Source organism: Anas platyrhynchos, chromosome 2 (assembly GCF_047663525.1).
Source record: "Anas platyrhynchos isolate ZD024472 breed Pekin duck chromosome 2, IASCAAS_PekinDuck_T2T, whole genome shotgun sequence".
Lineage (NCBI taxonomy): Eukaryota > Metazoa > Chordata > Aves > Anseriformes > Anatidae > Anas > Anas platyrhynchos.
Genome location: NC_092588.1, coordinates 35,567,443 through 35,583,454, shown reverse-complemented (window position 1 = coordinate 35,583,454; position 16,012 = coordinate 35,567,443). Strand labels below are relative to the sequence as shown.

General features: G+C 39.7%; 1 protein-coding gene across 2 annotated transcripts in view; it reads left to right on the top strand.

Annotated features, from left to right (window-relative positions):
• The first annotated feature begins 566 nt into the window (after nt 1–566).
• The window catches only part of PREX2 (phosphatidylinositol-3,4,5-trisphosphate dependent Rac exchange factor 2), a 175,572-nt gene continuing 160,126 nt past the window's right edge, over nt 567–16,012 (top strand). The window contains exons 1-2 of one of the 2 annotated variants that reach the window (XM_027452319.3): nt 567–708; nt 805–1,003. In XM_027452319.3, the coding sequence (XP_027308120.1) occupies nt 863–1,003 (141 nt within the window). In that variant the 5' untranslated portion in view covers nt 567–708; nt 805–862. Of the gene's footprint in view, nt 709–804; nt 1,004–1,692; nt 1,809–16,012 lie in introns of those variants that run through there. The other variant, XM_013099335.5, reaches the window with a different exon arrangement.

The window sequence follows — 16,012 nt, the reverse complement described above, 5'->3', positions numbered from 1 at the left end:
CTCTTTTAACGTGCGCATCTTCCAATGCAGACAGGGAAACTTTATATCCCAGGGATTTATAGATCAGTGTTTCAATAAAGAAAACTACGATGAAATGTACCTCAGAGGAACTTTTCTGAACCTCTTGTAGAATATGCTGGTAGTACGGGCTCAGCACAGGGACGTGCTTACTTCAGTCCTTGTTCAGATGAGTGTCACAGCCTGTATTTGTGATACCCTGTTGCACATCGGGGTGTGTGTAACATATATCTCTCAGGAAGGTGTGCAAGGGGAAGCTGCACTGGCTCTTTTGCTGGCGATCAGCACAGAACAACCCAACCGCTGATTCCCTGGCCAGCTTGCCGGGACATTTTTATAATTCTTGCGCCGTGTTGTTGGAGATCTCCAATTAGCCTCCAACCGGAGCTCGCAGCTTGTGTGCGAAACAGGCAGCTGCTGGCACGCAACCTTCCCTGAAGTTGTTTCCTTTCCTTTTTCCTGAGATTTAGCGAAGGGGGGGAAGGGGTTGGAGTCACATGGATACAAAGCTTTTGATTAATGTCCAAGTCTGTGCTGCGGCGGCGGCTTTCCAACCTCCCAGCTCACAGGGCGAGCTGGGAACCAGTGACCGCTCGCTTCCTCAGGGCCGCGTCCCCTTCCTGACGGGAAAGCGGAGCCCGCTGGAGGGAGGGGGGGGGCCGCTCGCCTCCGGACCTCGGCTGGAGCCGGGTGAGCCGGGGCAGAGGCTGCTCGGCGGCAGGGCACCCGTGCGGCTCCGGGCCCGCTATGTAACCCAGCGGGCTCTTTTGTTGTCCTTGTCCGCAGCGCCGGGCCGCTCACGCCTCAGCGGGGCCGCGGGCAGCGCTCCGCCGCGCCGCGCACCATGACGGAGGAGAGCAGAGGGGAAGGCAAGGGGGAGAGCGGCAAGGACTTGGAGAAGCAGCTTCGCCTCCGCGTCTGCGTCCTCAACGAGCTGCTCAAGACCGAGCGGGACTATGTGGGCACGCTGGAGTTCCTGGTGTCGGTGAGCGGCATCCCAGCGAGCCGGGCTGCGGGGCTGGGGAAGGGGCGCCCTGCCCGGGGAGCCCGCTCCGGGGGTCGCGCTGCAGCGAGGGGCACCCCGCGGGGCTGGGCAGGAGGGGCAGCGGCCCCTCGGGGTGCTGGGGAGGGGGGCAGACCCTGAAGGGCGGCGGGGCGAGGGGGAGGAGCGCTGAGGGGGGCTGGTGTGGGTCATCTGGGGGGGCTGCGGCCACCTGGGGAGGTTGGGGCCACCTGGGAGGCTGGGCTCTGCTGTGGGTGCTGGGGCTGACTGGGGAAGCTGACCCTGGCCAGAGCTGTGCTGCAGCGGGCGAGCCTCCTTCCACACCTGACTGGCACTGTGGGTGGGATTACCCGTGCCAGGTAACACCCTAATCCCTGATAAAAAAGGCAGGAGGGTGCTCTCTTTGGTAAAGCCAGAGGAACGGCTCTTATTAAGCACAGCTGTGCCGTGCTTCGTTTGCACGAGGTGTCGGTAGCATCGCTCTAGGACCCCGATGAGATAAGCGCGTCCAGCTCGTCCGCTTGATTTTGCTGAGGATCTTTCACAGGAGCCCCCACGTATTTTTCTCTCCTCCCCTGTGCCATTGAAGAGGGGAAATCCTTCAAACTGCAAACTTCCTGCTTTGCTGCTTTGAGATCTGTGAACTTTCTGCTTATTATCATGAAAGAGGAAATTCTCAACTTGGCTGTGACAGGGAGAATAAAAGCACAGACACAGGAGTGAAATAAGATCTACAGAGTAGCTTATTTTCTCCATATGTTTATCCTCAGCAGAACCTTGAAAAATGGTAAATGGTCCAATGTGTTTTCAGTTTCTAAAAAATATTTGATGTATACTTGAGAAGGTGGCTGCGTGAGTGCCTTTTACTTTGTTTCCATTTAACAATCAAATTTTACTTACTGTAAAGAAAAAAAAAAAGGGAATACGCTTCAATATTTCATCTTGAGTCTCAAATTTGGTGTATTTCAGATTCTTAGGTCTCTTTAGGAAGTTTAAAGAATTTGTAGTGTCTTTAGTTTTGGGCCCCACAGTTTCAGACATAACTGGTACTGATGTTCAAGCAGTTAGTGCTCCTTCTGAAGAGCAGACTGTACAGACTTCAAGTTGCATACAAGTAATGAATTCAGTAATTAGTCTTGCAGAAATAGGATTGAGATGATCTAAATAAATCACGTGGAGAAAGGGAGGAGCACTGGAGTTAAATGCCTGGTTCTAGGTCAAATTTTACATATTCATTAATGTCTGTGAACAATGTGCAAGTGATAGCTCAGAGATCTAAACCCTTCACAGGGAAATGTCATGCTTTTTAACTGTGCCTTGTCCTTGGTTTGAGGAGACAACTTGGGAGCTTTCCCTTGGCCTGTCTGCTAGGACTGCTGTTGGGAGTGGCTGTGGTGGTGGATTTTATGAGGGGGATGGCTCTGGACTAGTGCCAGTATGGAGACCAATCACATTTATTGCATATCAGCATTGCGCTTGTTCCTGTGGCTACTTCTTGATCTGGAGGCCGCATCTTCTCAGCATGAGGTTGTCTTAGGGCACAAAGTCTGAGTTTGTTTTGGATGAAAGTGAACTGCAAATTTTTCTCTTGGAGCACGTCTGGATGGGGCAACAGTGTGGGGTCCCAGCACTGACTTTCTCTGTCCAAACCCTATCCTATTTTGCAAGATTCCTTGTTAAATTAGAGGCTGCCTAAGATGCTGAAATTACAATGACAGTTAAGAGTTTGGCTTCCAGGTCTCATTGACACTGTCAGTGGAGCTCATTTTGGTAGAAACTGGGTTTCATTTATGAATGGAAAGCTGGAGCCATTTGTAGTCTTTTTTAACAGTTTACATGGAGTACATGCAGTTTTCACTGAAGTTTATAGGAACAGGGTATTAACTTAGATAAATGAAAGAAACTGTGGTTTCAGTATTAGAGTTTGTCTTCTGTGGAGTTACAGAATGCCATGTTTTATGATGTATGGTTCCTTTGGAAAGGTACATTAGCATTTGTGTGGACAAGAGCTAACTTTTCACCAGTTTGGACTGAACCTTTCATCTTGTGCTCATGCCCCACTGTAGAAGCAGTTAATATTAAGAGACAAAAATTCAGGTTTCTTCCATCAGTCATTCTTGTGTAGGACAGGGACAGTACCTAAGTGGGATTTGTGTGGAAGTATAATGTTCATATCATACTTAACTCTCTTTCTTGAGTACTTTGTGTGTCTTGTGGAGTGAATTGATAGCATCCCCTAGCCATTTGGCTGAGGCAAAACTAAGTTATCGCAATGGGCGGTATGTAACATAAACAGGTGAGGAAGTGAAGCATAAGCCTGATTTAACTGAGTGGTGGGAGGAGGAGACCCCCATTGCTGATGTGATCATGTTGGGGAAATGGTGTTTTACCTGCTACAGCCTATGGCTGGCTGGAGAATGAGATTATAAGGAGGATGTGACTTTGCCAGTGTGTATCTGCGTGGGAAATGCTTTGCTGGTTTCCCTGCATGGGAGCCATGCCTATTATGTGTTAGAATTATTTAGGTTCTTCACTTTATGTTGAAATTAAAGAGCATCTCACCAAGGACAAATTTCTCACTGGTAATTTAAAGTGTTTTTGTTCTCCTGCTCCTCTGTGACTCCTCTTTCTTCAATTATCATCTATGCGGTGAGAAGTAGCTTGGTTTGTGTATTCTGTCAGAGCTCTACAAGGCTATTAAATGCAAAGCAGATTTAACAGGTTCATTATTTGATTAAATAGATGTACCTGAGTAGTTGTTCCCATATGAGTTCATTCACCTATTCTTCTTGCCTTTGCACTGTGTAAAGACAATGTATTGTTTTTAATCTGGTATCATCACAGATCATATCTGCATGGAAAGGTCTGGTTGTGTTAATATTACTCTTTCAGATCTCCTGAATATTCCAGTAATAAACTATGGTAGCACAGTATGTTGAGACATAATAATACAGAGCAACAACAACTTCGTGCCAATCTCAGTGAGGTATGTAAACGTACATGAGGTGGATAAACATAAGTCCACCGGTAGTCACAGCAATGTCAGAGGGAGTAGGCACAGGAAATTATGAAGAAAGGCTTGAATTTTTCCTTCTAACATTTCATTACAACACTTGGAGCTTCATTTCAATACAGAGTTTTTGTTCTTGTTGGCATTTAGTGTTTCTTAAAATAATTCAATCTACTGATAGAAGAACTTGCCTAAGGAACTAAAATATTTCCAAAAATCATATCTACAGATAGAGTTCACTGTGAGCTACAACATGAGGTTACTTTTACAAAGTTGGTTCTTTACTGGCTAAATCAGCTGTTGGGATTTTTCTGCTGCTGGGCCGTACTTCTCGGGTGATCATGTTATTTTACAAGAAAGCAAGCTGTGTTTTCCAGTGGAATAGAAGCTGTACTTGCAGGAATAAGAGGAGAATCTTTTTTTCACCAAAATGTTCTTCATGGAAGGAAGTGAAGGCAACAGTTGGTGAAAACTTGCTCTCTCTCTCTAAAATAATTACATGTTATCCAACTGTGTAACTGAGTAATTAATATTATGTTGAGTATTCATGGTAAAGATTCTATTTATTTTTTTTCCTTTTGTGATTTATCAGTATATACCTTATTTATTTCATTCTTTCCAGGAAATGAAAAAGTGTATATATTTGATGTGCTCTGTGTAAGCATAGTGAAAACTTCCTGTTTTGCTCTAGAAGTAACATGATTAGCTAGTTAGGATAAAACTAAGTAAACTTTTCTAAGATTCTCATTGGTCCTGCATTTTATGCTGAGGAATACACTTGACTTTTTAATGGATGTTTAATTTTTCTTTTTTAATTAGCTTAATGTGTTCTTGCAAGGTTTCATTTGCTTTAAAAATCAGGGTACTCATCTGAACTCTCAATGTACTAGTAGTAAAGAGACTGGTAAAACTGGGAGTAATTAATAGTAAAGAGTTTCAGGATAGTGGTTGGCTTAACTTGTCACTTTCTGACTTGGTTTAAAGCTTAGTTATGTTTTTGCTTCATGCTGATGTTTAGCCAGAAAAGGCAAATGAAGCCACGAAGTGCTTTAGGAGGCAGGTATGCTGCAGTGATACAGGATAGATACAATAGTAGGTAAAAAAATAAATATATATATACACATATATACTTAAGGAAAGAAATTTTATTTTAGGATAGAAATTGGACGTGTAATAGATCTGCTGCATTTGGTACTTCAGGGGATAGCTGTGGAAGTAGAGTTTATTTTTATTTGACAGAGATTGTTTTTCTGCTGCAGTTCTGTGCTCTGACAAATTTGACGTTGATGGGAATAGAAGCAGATGTTAGCACTTGCCTGAGCCTTCCAAAACCCCATGGCCGAAGCCGGGGCGAATTGTTAGATCCTGAGGCAGCTGGAAGAAAAAGACAGCCAGTTTATTATGTAGAATATAGTATGGTTTATAGAGTCTCTTCTGTGAATAAACATACATTTCTGCCTGTTAACTCTCAAATCCAAGTTCAGTTCCATTACATTCTACTGTACTATCTTCTCTTCTCCCTTCTGCTTTACTAAAGTTTAAAAAAAAAAAAAAAAAAGAAAAAAGGCTCAGTTTGCTGTAAATGTGTGCTCTGTTAAGGCAAGCAGAATCTTTGCTTTTCAATGGGCGTAAAGAAATGTTTATAAGGTTTATTGCCCAACCTTCCCAGTGGCTGTGTGACTCCTCGTGTCCTGTATTTCCCTGCCACCCTGTGTCCTTCCTTTCTTTTGGCTCATTGTGGTGGTTGTGCAGACTAATTAGTTGGACAAGTGATTAACTGAGACTCCAGGTGAACTTTAGTCATATCCAGTGTTACCACTTCAGATCAGCAATAGATGATTTGTGTCCTAGATTGAAATTCCTCAAGTGGTTATGCTGGATGATCCAATTAGATGTTGGACCTTCCACAGAAGAACTGTTTCTAAATGAACTTTTATGGCTGTAGTCTGATACAACAATGTATGTGTGTCATTGTGTATGAATATATGTTATATAGGTTATTTATGTTATATATATCTCAATTACAGTAATGATTAGTGACTTATTAATGGTTTGCATAATTACATTTGTAAAAGGGATTTAAATGAATGGAAGGGAAGGGTTTCAGCTGGCTGCATTTTTTGATAAGCTTCTGTGATTTCCTTTCTCTTCAGGAAAAGAAAAGCAACATTCTATGGCAACTGCATCATAAAAAGTCAAAAGGAAGTGCAAACACAATTACCATAGAAAGCCAATATCTTTTCCATTCACTTCCAATTTCTGCTGTTTTTAACTTGCTTAAGCATTACAAGAAAAAAAAAAAGACTATGGTATTCTATTCTTTTTTGGCTTGGTTGGCTATATCAATGGCACCACCTGTGGTCTTTATCAGAGTAAGGGTAACTACTTAAAAGCTGTTTATTTCTTTGTAAACCCCATCCCCAACATCAAACGCTTGCTTTGTAGAGTGAGAAAAAGAGCAAGAAAAGATTATTTATGTCTCTACTAGCAGAGCATAGAACCTTGCGTAGGCAAAATGGCAAAAGCCAGACATTTAAGACATTTAATCTTAAGAAAGATTTTTAAGCATGTGTTTTATCTTGTTTGGAAGTGTAGGGAATTATACAGCACTATTGATGAATATTTCATACTTTTCAATGAATATCCCCTTACTGCTCTCAGACGTACTTGGACTGTATTTTGAAAAGCTGCTTTTTAAGGAAAAGTATATATGTATTTATTCGTTTTTAATCTGTTCAGTGCAAAATGTAAATACAGAAAAGAGAAATCTTTGTTTCATAGCATTTAATTAGCTCTTCTCTTTGTAAGACTTATTGCAAGATGTAGCATGCTGAAGAGGACAATATTTACACAATAAATATTTATATTTACACATCTGTATTTATAAATATTGTATTTGTAGTGTTCTATTTATTCCTTTGCTCTGTGTTATATCTCAGTCCTGACTTTCCTGGTCCATAAATTGCACAAGATTGTAATGTGAGCTACTAATTTAGAAGAGACTATTTGGAGGGACCATCAATTGATACAGCCAGACTAAGTTACTATATGCTGCCTCATCCTGTTGAATGGTATCCTGTTTGGAGTGATTTCAAATATTTATGGAGACATATTTTTCAAACTTCTTCAGTAGCAATTTTTGTCACCATTTTGAAACAGCAAGTGCTTTGAAACTATGCATTCCAGGGTTAGTATTTTTTGGTAGGATTAGCATGAAGAACAATTTTGTCAAAGCAGAGGAATTCCAAGTTAGTAACAGTATTACACTATAGGAGGAACTGAGAAGTTCTTCACATTGGAAACCAAAAGGAACTGTATTTTGGCCAAAATAAACAAATCCAAACTGGCTATAGTTGACCTAAGATACAGGTGGGGGCAGCTTGCCAGTCTGTGAAAGGCTATTAACCATGTATATGTCTGTATGTTAAGTATATGTCCCTGTTTGGAAAGGAATTGGGTTACCCATGAATGAAATATAAAGTTGAGTAAGATAATCATTTAAATTAATAATTAGAATAATTTAGGCTCTACCTTTTTATTTAAGTATATTAAATACATTTGCATGCATATGTACTCATGGATATTCTTTTTGAGTATTTTTGTTTATTTTTCTGGCTTTACTTTAATTCTAAACGACATTAATATTTGTCCAGTTTTCTCTTTTGTACCAAGCAGGGTTGTCACTGTCTTTGGTGAATAGATCGCATGCATTAGTTTGAGACCCAAGACAGGCTGCTCAGGAGAAATATGAAGCCATGTAAGAATGGAGACAGCAAAGGCTGAGCTCAGTTGGCACTGAAATTAGAAGTGTGAAGGGCAGTAGAAAGGACTTTATGTTGGTAGGAAAAGGAAGGCTAAGGAAAATGTGTGCCCACTGCTCAGTGGGGAGAGGACTTTGTGAAAAGCGGACCCAGAGTAGGCTGAGGTTCTCTGTGGTCTTCCTCCTGGAGTTTTCACTGATAATGGTTTCCTATAATCATTTTGAAGCCCACTTCCAGATTTTGTGGGAATGTGCCATTGCCTTCAGTAGAAGAAAGCACAGTTACAAAGTACTTGAGGAAAATGGTTATACAGAATTTGGAGACCAGACAGGATGCATCTGGGGGAACTGGCCGATGTTATTGTGAGGCCTTTTTTTCATCATTGAATCTCATCTTCAGTAACGTCCTGGTTGGTGGGATGGGAAGGTGCACTTTCAGCAGTCAGAGGGACCTCAACAGGTTAGAGTAATGCAATGGTAGGAACTTAAGAAGTTCAGTGAAAGCAAACATAGAGTTCCTACACCTGGAGTGGAATAACCCTGCCAACCAGTATAGTCTGGGGGATGGGAAGCAGCATTGAAGGGGCTCAAGGAGTGTTTGTGCAGAGGAACTTGAGCATGAATAAGCCCTCATAGTGCGCAGATCAGTCAGCATCCTGGGTTGTTGCTGCAAGGTTGTTGCCATCAGGTTGAGTGAAGTGATTCTTTCTCCTGTATTCTGCACTTGTGAGAACTTGGTGAGTCCAGTTTTGGTCTCCCTAGTTCCAGAAAGAAATGTGTCTACTGGAGCAAGTGCTGTGGAAGGCCAGCAAGGTGGAGAGGGGTCTGAGGCATACTACCTGCAAAGGGAGGCTGAGAGAATAAGGTTTCTTCTACTTTAGGAATAGAAGGAATTTTTAGGAATTTTTATTGCTGTCTGCAGCTCCCTGATGGGAGGATGTGGAGCCAAACTCCTCTTGGGGTGCACAGTGGACAAAGAAGAGACAATGGAAAACGGGAAATTCATACCCAATGTGTGGAGAAAAATATATTTTAATGTGAGGATAGTAAAACAGAGGAACAGGTTGCCCATAGCCTGTGGAATATCTATATTTTCTTCAAAGCTCAGCTGGGCAAGACTGAGCAACCTGTCCTAGCTGACACTACTTTGATAAGTGGTTGGGCTACATGACCTTTGGAGATCCCTTCCAAATTACATGAATCCTTAATTTCGGATTTTATTGGTGTGACAGGGAAAAAGACGGTGTCCTGAAGTTTCAGCTCTTCAGGGAAGAAAATATTTCTCTGGTTGGCACCTCTACTTTGTTTCCTCTCTGTGAAATTGCAGTGCAAATGGTCAGCATATGCTGTTCAGCAAATACTCAAAATCAAAGAGAAAACTGAGATACATAGACAATTTTCCCACTGTATTATATATGTTCAGGGGACAGATAACCTGGCACTTCTGTAATATTTTCTGTTCGGAGATCTCTCAGTGCATTACTGTCATTAATAAATCAAATCTGAGTAGTACTACAAATGGGAAACTTCAAGACAGGACTTGATTTTGGGTCCCAGAGGAAGTTTGTGGCAGAGCCAGAAATATAATCTGATGTCTTGATTCCCATTTCAGTACTTTGACTTCAAAACAGTCCTTTCCCTTTATATATAATTGATGGTAGATGAGTGGAGGTCTGCTTAAAATGTTCGAGAAACTGCAAGGATAACTACACAAAGTCAGCTTAATTTTGTGCAAGCTTTACTGCTCCTGCAATTCTCTCATAGACTGTTCACAGCTCAAGTTACCCTCTTGGAGGGGCAGAACTGAGGTATTAGGGGTTGATGCTTGTTTTCTCAATAAATAATTCTAGATCCTGTGAGACCTCCTGATTCTCCCTTGTGCTTTTGGCAGCCTGGCTGCCAAGTCATCTGGCATGCATCATCAGCTTTCTGTGGTTTTTTAAGTCTGAAGAACATGAGTGTAGTGTGGCAGAATGGGTAGAAGAAGCAGTAGTGGACAGAACAGTAGTAAGGTGGCTTTTCCACGCCTGTGATGCAGGCCCCCTGACAAACTGATAGTATCTTATATCTCGCTGGATGCAGCAGAGCAAATAATCCACCCCTTGATCTAGGGAAGTTTTATATGCATTCTCACTTTAAAATGAAATTTGGTTGTAGCTGCTGCAATTTGCATCTGAAGTTTAAATTCATTATATGTATTGATACATTTGCGATAAAGTTTTGTCTATTATAACAGCTAGAGAAAATGACCAGTATCAACTGACAAGTGAATTTACATTAAATACAGTTTTTATATATTTTACCTATGAAATATACTGGTAGTTTCTCAGGCTATTGAAATGGAATACTTCCTAGAGAGAGGGATGGATATGTTCCTGCAAGTTGACTCAGCAGTCCCAGCCTCCTTATGCCTAAATCAAACAGGATATGAGGAGCATATGATGGAGGAACATTGGTGGAGTGAAAGTGCTCTTAGACAAGTGTTGGAAAATAGCTCGTTGCCCTCCCAGGTAGCCATGTAATTAATGTGTTCTAGGTGACCTCAACAGAAATGTGGTAATGTACTGAGCAGTTGAGTTGCTAGGAGTGCATTTGGTGTCTTCTGTATATTTAAATACGGGATATTAAGAGCTCCATCAGGGATATAAATCAATATAAATAGTGTGGATTGGGCAAGAGCCATCAGTTGGCAGGCTGAATAGGAAAGGAGAAATAGGCTGCAAACATGGAGAACATCTAGGACAGGAAGAATTACATATTAGGTTTATGCAGTTAATCCATGTTGTAACTGGTTAGGTGTGAGCCTGGACCATTGGAAGCTTTCTGCACTTAGGCCTTCAGCCTTTTGATAGATACTAAGGATACTTTATTTGCATTGCAAAAAGCAGTCAAGAAGATATAACTGGGGTAGCAGCTATTCAGAGCCTAAAGGTTGGGCAGGTCTAGCTGGCTGATGGGCAGTGACTAGTGTCATACACTCCACAGTCTGAGAAACAGCTCTGAAGGTGACACTTGGAATATACATGTGGCTGTGACCTCCAAGTCCCCAGCTGAAATGGCTGAGGCATAATTTCAAGAACTGTAGGTCAAAAAGTTTAAACTTTAAGAGAGTTCTCTCAGTTGGGCTAGAATTGTGTTTACAATTGTTATACTTGTTAGAAATGTAAATGTCCAGTTCTTTGAAAAGCTTAATTCTTCGCCATACTAACTTAATGAAGTTGTGCTTTCTGAAAGCCTTCAGTGACCTGTATCTTGGGGCTTGTTCATGAAAAGTTTGCTGATAAGCAGCGAAGGGTGAGTGTGGAAGCCAAGCATCTGTTTTCAAGTATCTTCTAATGAGCCCAACCTGGTGAAGTGGACAAGATGGCTGTATGTGTGTCCTCATTACTCCTCACCCCGAATCATGGTAGTTTAAAACATGATGAATGTGTAACCAAAACAAGGCTGTTTTTATGCCATTACAAGCTAAAAATTACAGATTGAGAAAATGTGATGCAACCACTGAAATAATTAATTAGTTTGCATGTTCCTCAAAAAAGGTACCACGTGAATCAGGAACTTCCTATTTTACATTATTGAAATAAACTGGAAAGTACTGGATGCAAAATGGGAGAATAGACAACGTGATGTCTCTTTGTCCTATAATACACTTCCAGGATGTTCTCAGGTTCTTCTGTAAACTTAATTGGCCATGCTTTTACTTCGTAATCCCCACTGTGACATTTTGGAAAGACTTGGGCACTAAAAGCCCAAAGCTATAAAGTTGAAACGATATACTGTATAACCAAGTGATTGATCTCTGGGATGCTATAAATTTGTGTAACAAGACTGGAAAATCACTTCATTTTATTGCTTAGTATGTGCTAAGTTACCTTACCCAAGGAATTTAAGCATATGGTGTATCCAGATGCCTGGAATAAATAGTATGTGATATGATGCTTTGAGACATCCTTGGGTTCTGTAGCATGAGTGTGGTCAGGGGACTTTGTTTTAAAAGTCACAGAGGCATTTGAGACTTAAACAGATGAGAAAGCAACCGAAGCTCTGTAGTGTACAAGCGTTACAAAGATGCCAAAATTTTACATGGTAGAGGGTAGGGAAATAGTGGCACATACCTGTAGAGCTGGTCTTTGTCACTTTAGTAGTGACTTGTAAAATGGTCCTCTCTGCTTAGTGCCTGTTTATTCTTGTTGTCTGTGGGAGAGATATATTTGCAGAAGCCATATAAAGCGGGAACACAGTAAATACATCCTGTTTCATAAAATACCTTTGTAAAAATGGCCAACCTAAACTTCCAATCATAGCTACTTCCTTCCACTTCAGTGTCTGTCATTTTTTATTCTTGAAAGCTTATACACTACCACTTAAAAATGAACTTGTAGTGTAAGGTAAAGACCTAAAATGAGAGATGTTGGAAGGAATCTGTGAATTAATGTGGTGCATTTCATAGTAGGTCTATCACAGTAACATTTTTTTGTAATGGTGTTTGGTAGTATTATTTAACGAGGGTGTATTCTTCCCATCTTCAGGCATCAGAGGTTGGGGGTTGTCGGTACTGCAGATTGTGTATGGAAGACCTGGATGCAAATGACATAATCTCTGAGTTTGGCTACTTTTTTGTTGGTTTGTTTGTATGCTCTGTTTTTTTTTTTGATGGAATTGTCCTGCCTGAAAAATTCACTAAGTACTTGTGTCAGTATTTATCTTGTTGAAAATCCAAGTGTGATAAATCCTCTTATACTTTTGATCGTCTGTCAAAATCCTTTGGGATGAATTTCTTTGGTGTCAGCATCATTGATCTTCACCCCGGTTTTGTTCTTAATCTTTTGGCAACAGTTTTGAAAGGGTAAGAATAAAATAACCAAATGTGTGTAATAGATGATCAAGGTACTGAATTATGATTTGTCATGTACTGAAACATGTTGAAGAATTCTAATCCTTTTTTTTATTTTTTTTATTTTTTATTTTTTGCAAAGTGTAGTTAGCACCTTGCTTAGCCCTGCTTTCCTGTCTTTATTGATGTTAAAGCACCAAAAGCAGTATTTTTAGAGATTGGGAATGGTACTTGAGGTATGAGCTTTAGTGGCTGTTTACTCTTTCTCACCATTCTGATTTGCAGTGTGAAACTGTATATGGGGAAAAGATGGTGTAGGAGGCCTCGGTGAAGCACAGAGGCAGCCAGTGACAGTAATAAAAATTAAAAAAAAAAAAAAAAAACCACCTTTGAAACAAGTCAAGTATGAGATGACATTTCCTCCTAACATAGTATTTGTGTTAATAGAACAGATGTGGCTGTCTTTTGCAGTGTTAAAATAGGTGCTACTCAAGGTTCCATGAATTACCTGTGTTGCTGGTTGGTTAAAGTAAGTATGGCTAGCAGTACTGCAGAAATGCAGTTGCTTGGACATCATACACTGTCAGCCTGAGGTGTGAAAATATCATCTCTGCGTTTGGTTCTAGTGTGTTTATTTTCATTTATTTTATGTTGCAGTGTGGAGTTTCAATAATTGTCAAGAGATAATTGAGCATTTTGTAATTAAAGGGGAGCGAAGTGTGCGCTGTCTTTAGATAATCTCAAGTTGACAAGTAAAAGGTGTTTTCAAGATGTTGTGACTGCTTTAACAGTTTGAAAGTTACAATTCATATATTTCTTCACAATGCTGCAAATAGTTCCTAGAAGTATCTGTAGAAGGGTTATATCTGCTCTTTTCTCTAAGTAGAATGATTCTTCTTCTAATAAGGTGTTGATTTTATAGTTCAGTTGTACAATACTACAGGTAACTACCACTAAAAATTATACTAACAAACGGAAATTACAGAATGAATTGGATGTGATTACCACATTTAAATGCACTGTAATACACCTAGAGACATTCTTTATGTGGGCAGAAGAAGGAGAGTGAAGTCCTGATAGGGATAACTTTATTTTTTGTTTACTTTAAGGTTATTCCTCATTCATTTATCTCTTTGACACTGCGTGAGATCCTGTTTATTAAGAATAATGCCTGGAAGTTGGCAGTTATATTCTGTATGAGTGTGTTAATTTCTTCCCATATGCTGTGAGGTTGCCCTCACAGGAAATAAAGGGACTTTTTCCCATGTTTAGTTATTCCGAACTGTTACAATAGTCAGACCGGACAGAAACAAAGGGAAGGAAAGTTTCCTGTTTTGTGGCTGTGCAGATATTGAAGAGTTCTTCAGTCCTGAGGAAGGTAAAGCTTTCTTCATTCTGAGGATGAATGCAAAAAAAAACTTTTTTTTTTTTTTGTTAGTGTATGAAGTTGCTGTGGTCTTTGTCAAAAAGCAGTGGTTCACTTTCTTAAATGTTTTACAAGCAATTTATTGCCCATTCTACCCACCTTGTTTACATTTCATCATTTATTTGCAATTCAAAATAGTAAATTTCAGAAGGGAAAGTTTAAAGTTCCCTTTTTATAAATGCTTAAATAGATTGTGCTGTGGTTAAAATGCTTTTGCATAGTTGATGAAATAGTTACATTCAATAATCTTCATGCTTGTGTGACTACTATGAGCATGACTGACATCCTCAAAAGGGAAGCAAGGGAGAATATGAATATAGGAAGCTTGGAATCTTTTCAGAATAGTAAAAAGAATTTGAACTGGGGAAAAAAAAAAGCCTTGTTTTTGGTGTGCTATGCCAGAACAAAAATTTGAAAGCTATTGAAGCAGTGACATGGCAAATATGACAAAGTTTTGTGTGAAAGTGAGGATGAAGCATTGATACTGCTGTGTTTTTCCATAGGTAGTGAAAGACAAAAGATCTGATTACCAAAGAGCAAGTGCAAAAGCCCTTGAAGTCAAGATTCAGCCTGATGAGTTTATAAGAGATTGTTTATCCTTAAATTTCCTATATGAATATTATGAAACACTATTGTAAGTTCGTATAAATGACCTTCAACCATGATTAAAGGTTTTTCTTTCTAGTTGGAATACATGAAAGAAAAGTTTGACAGGAGTTGTAATAACAGTACAATTTATCATTTTGTTCAATAGACCAAGTGAAGAAACCTTTCTAAGTTAAAAAAAAAAATAAAAAAAATTTAAAAGTACAATTCTATTTCATAGTAGTTTATTACCTGCTACAATATCAATTTTTATGTCAATAAGTTGACTAGTTAGTACTCAATCTTTGCAAATTCTTAACTTAGATTTTGTAATGCAGTTGTCAAATTAGGATATGTACAATCCAGTGAAATATAGGTTGTCCAAATTCATTTGTAGGACACTTCTTCACTAAGATGTGTTTTCATTAGTAGAATCCCTTCAGACACTTTCTTGGGTCTGAGTCAAAATTTTCAGGTGTATCATTAAAAAGGAATCATCCTTCATCTTCTGAAGCTTCTCCAGCTCTTTGTCAAACCCATTTTATATACAAACGCCACTTTACAACGGCTATCAACGGTGGTGTTACATAAAATACTCTTTTCCTGCCCCTGACATTTAAGCTGACTTTTTGTAAGTTATTGTACAGGATGCGTGAGCTAACGTTGTTTCTTCTGGCAACTGCTGTATCATGAAAAATGAGGTTAATTTGTGCATCTTGTGAAAAATGAGTCCTGGAAATATAGTGGATTAATTATTTTTCATCTGTATTACAGCAACCTCGAGTGCTGAAAACAAGGAATTTTTGCACTTGTAACTTTTACTAATAAAAAAAATGAATATCTAGACTTGGACAAAAAGGTATTACAGTATAAAAAAATAGAATATGACAGCCACTGCTAATAGTATGCATTTTCATGTTATGCATCTTCGTACTGAAAAAAAATTGCCATACCTACTTGTCAAGTATAATTTGATTTTTGACTGCAAGAATTGCTGGGTGTAAAAGAGGATTTGGGGAAAATGTTATTTTGTATCTAGACCGTTCTTTGTATACAGTATTGCACATTTGTCTTAATGTCCAATAAAGGCCATAATGGTTATTCCATTCTGCTTCCTCTTCCTTTACAGCCACCAAATAGCTCTGGGCTAATACAGTGCTCAGCCTCCAACTCATCCATTTAATATTAAACCTTTTAATTTTACACATTAAGCTTTTCTTGTGTGCTGGCTAGTAGTAATGGAATGAAGTGTTCATTGTAGTTACTCCATGGACTTCCAAAAGGAATTTACCAGTATATCACTGCACTTGACCCTTTATTCTTCCATCTATTCAAATTTTGTAATTTTTCTCTTGCAGAAGATGGTGCTTAACTGG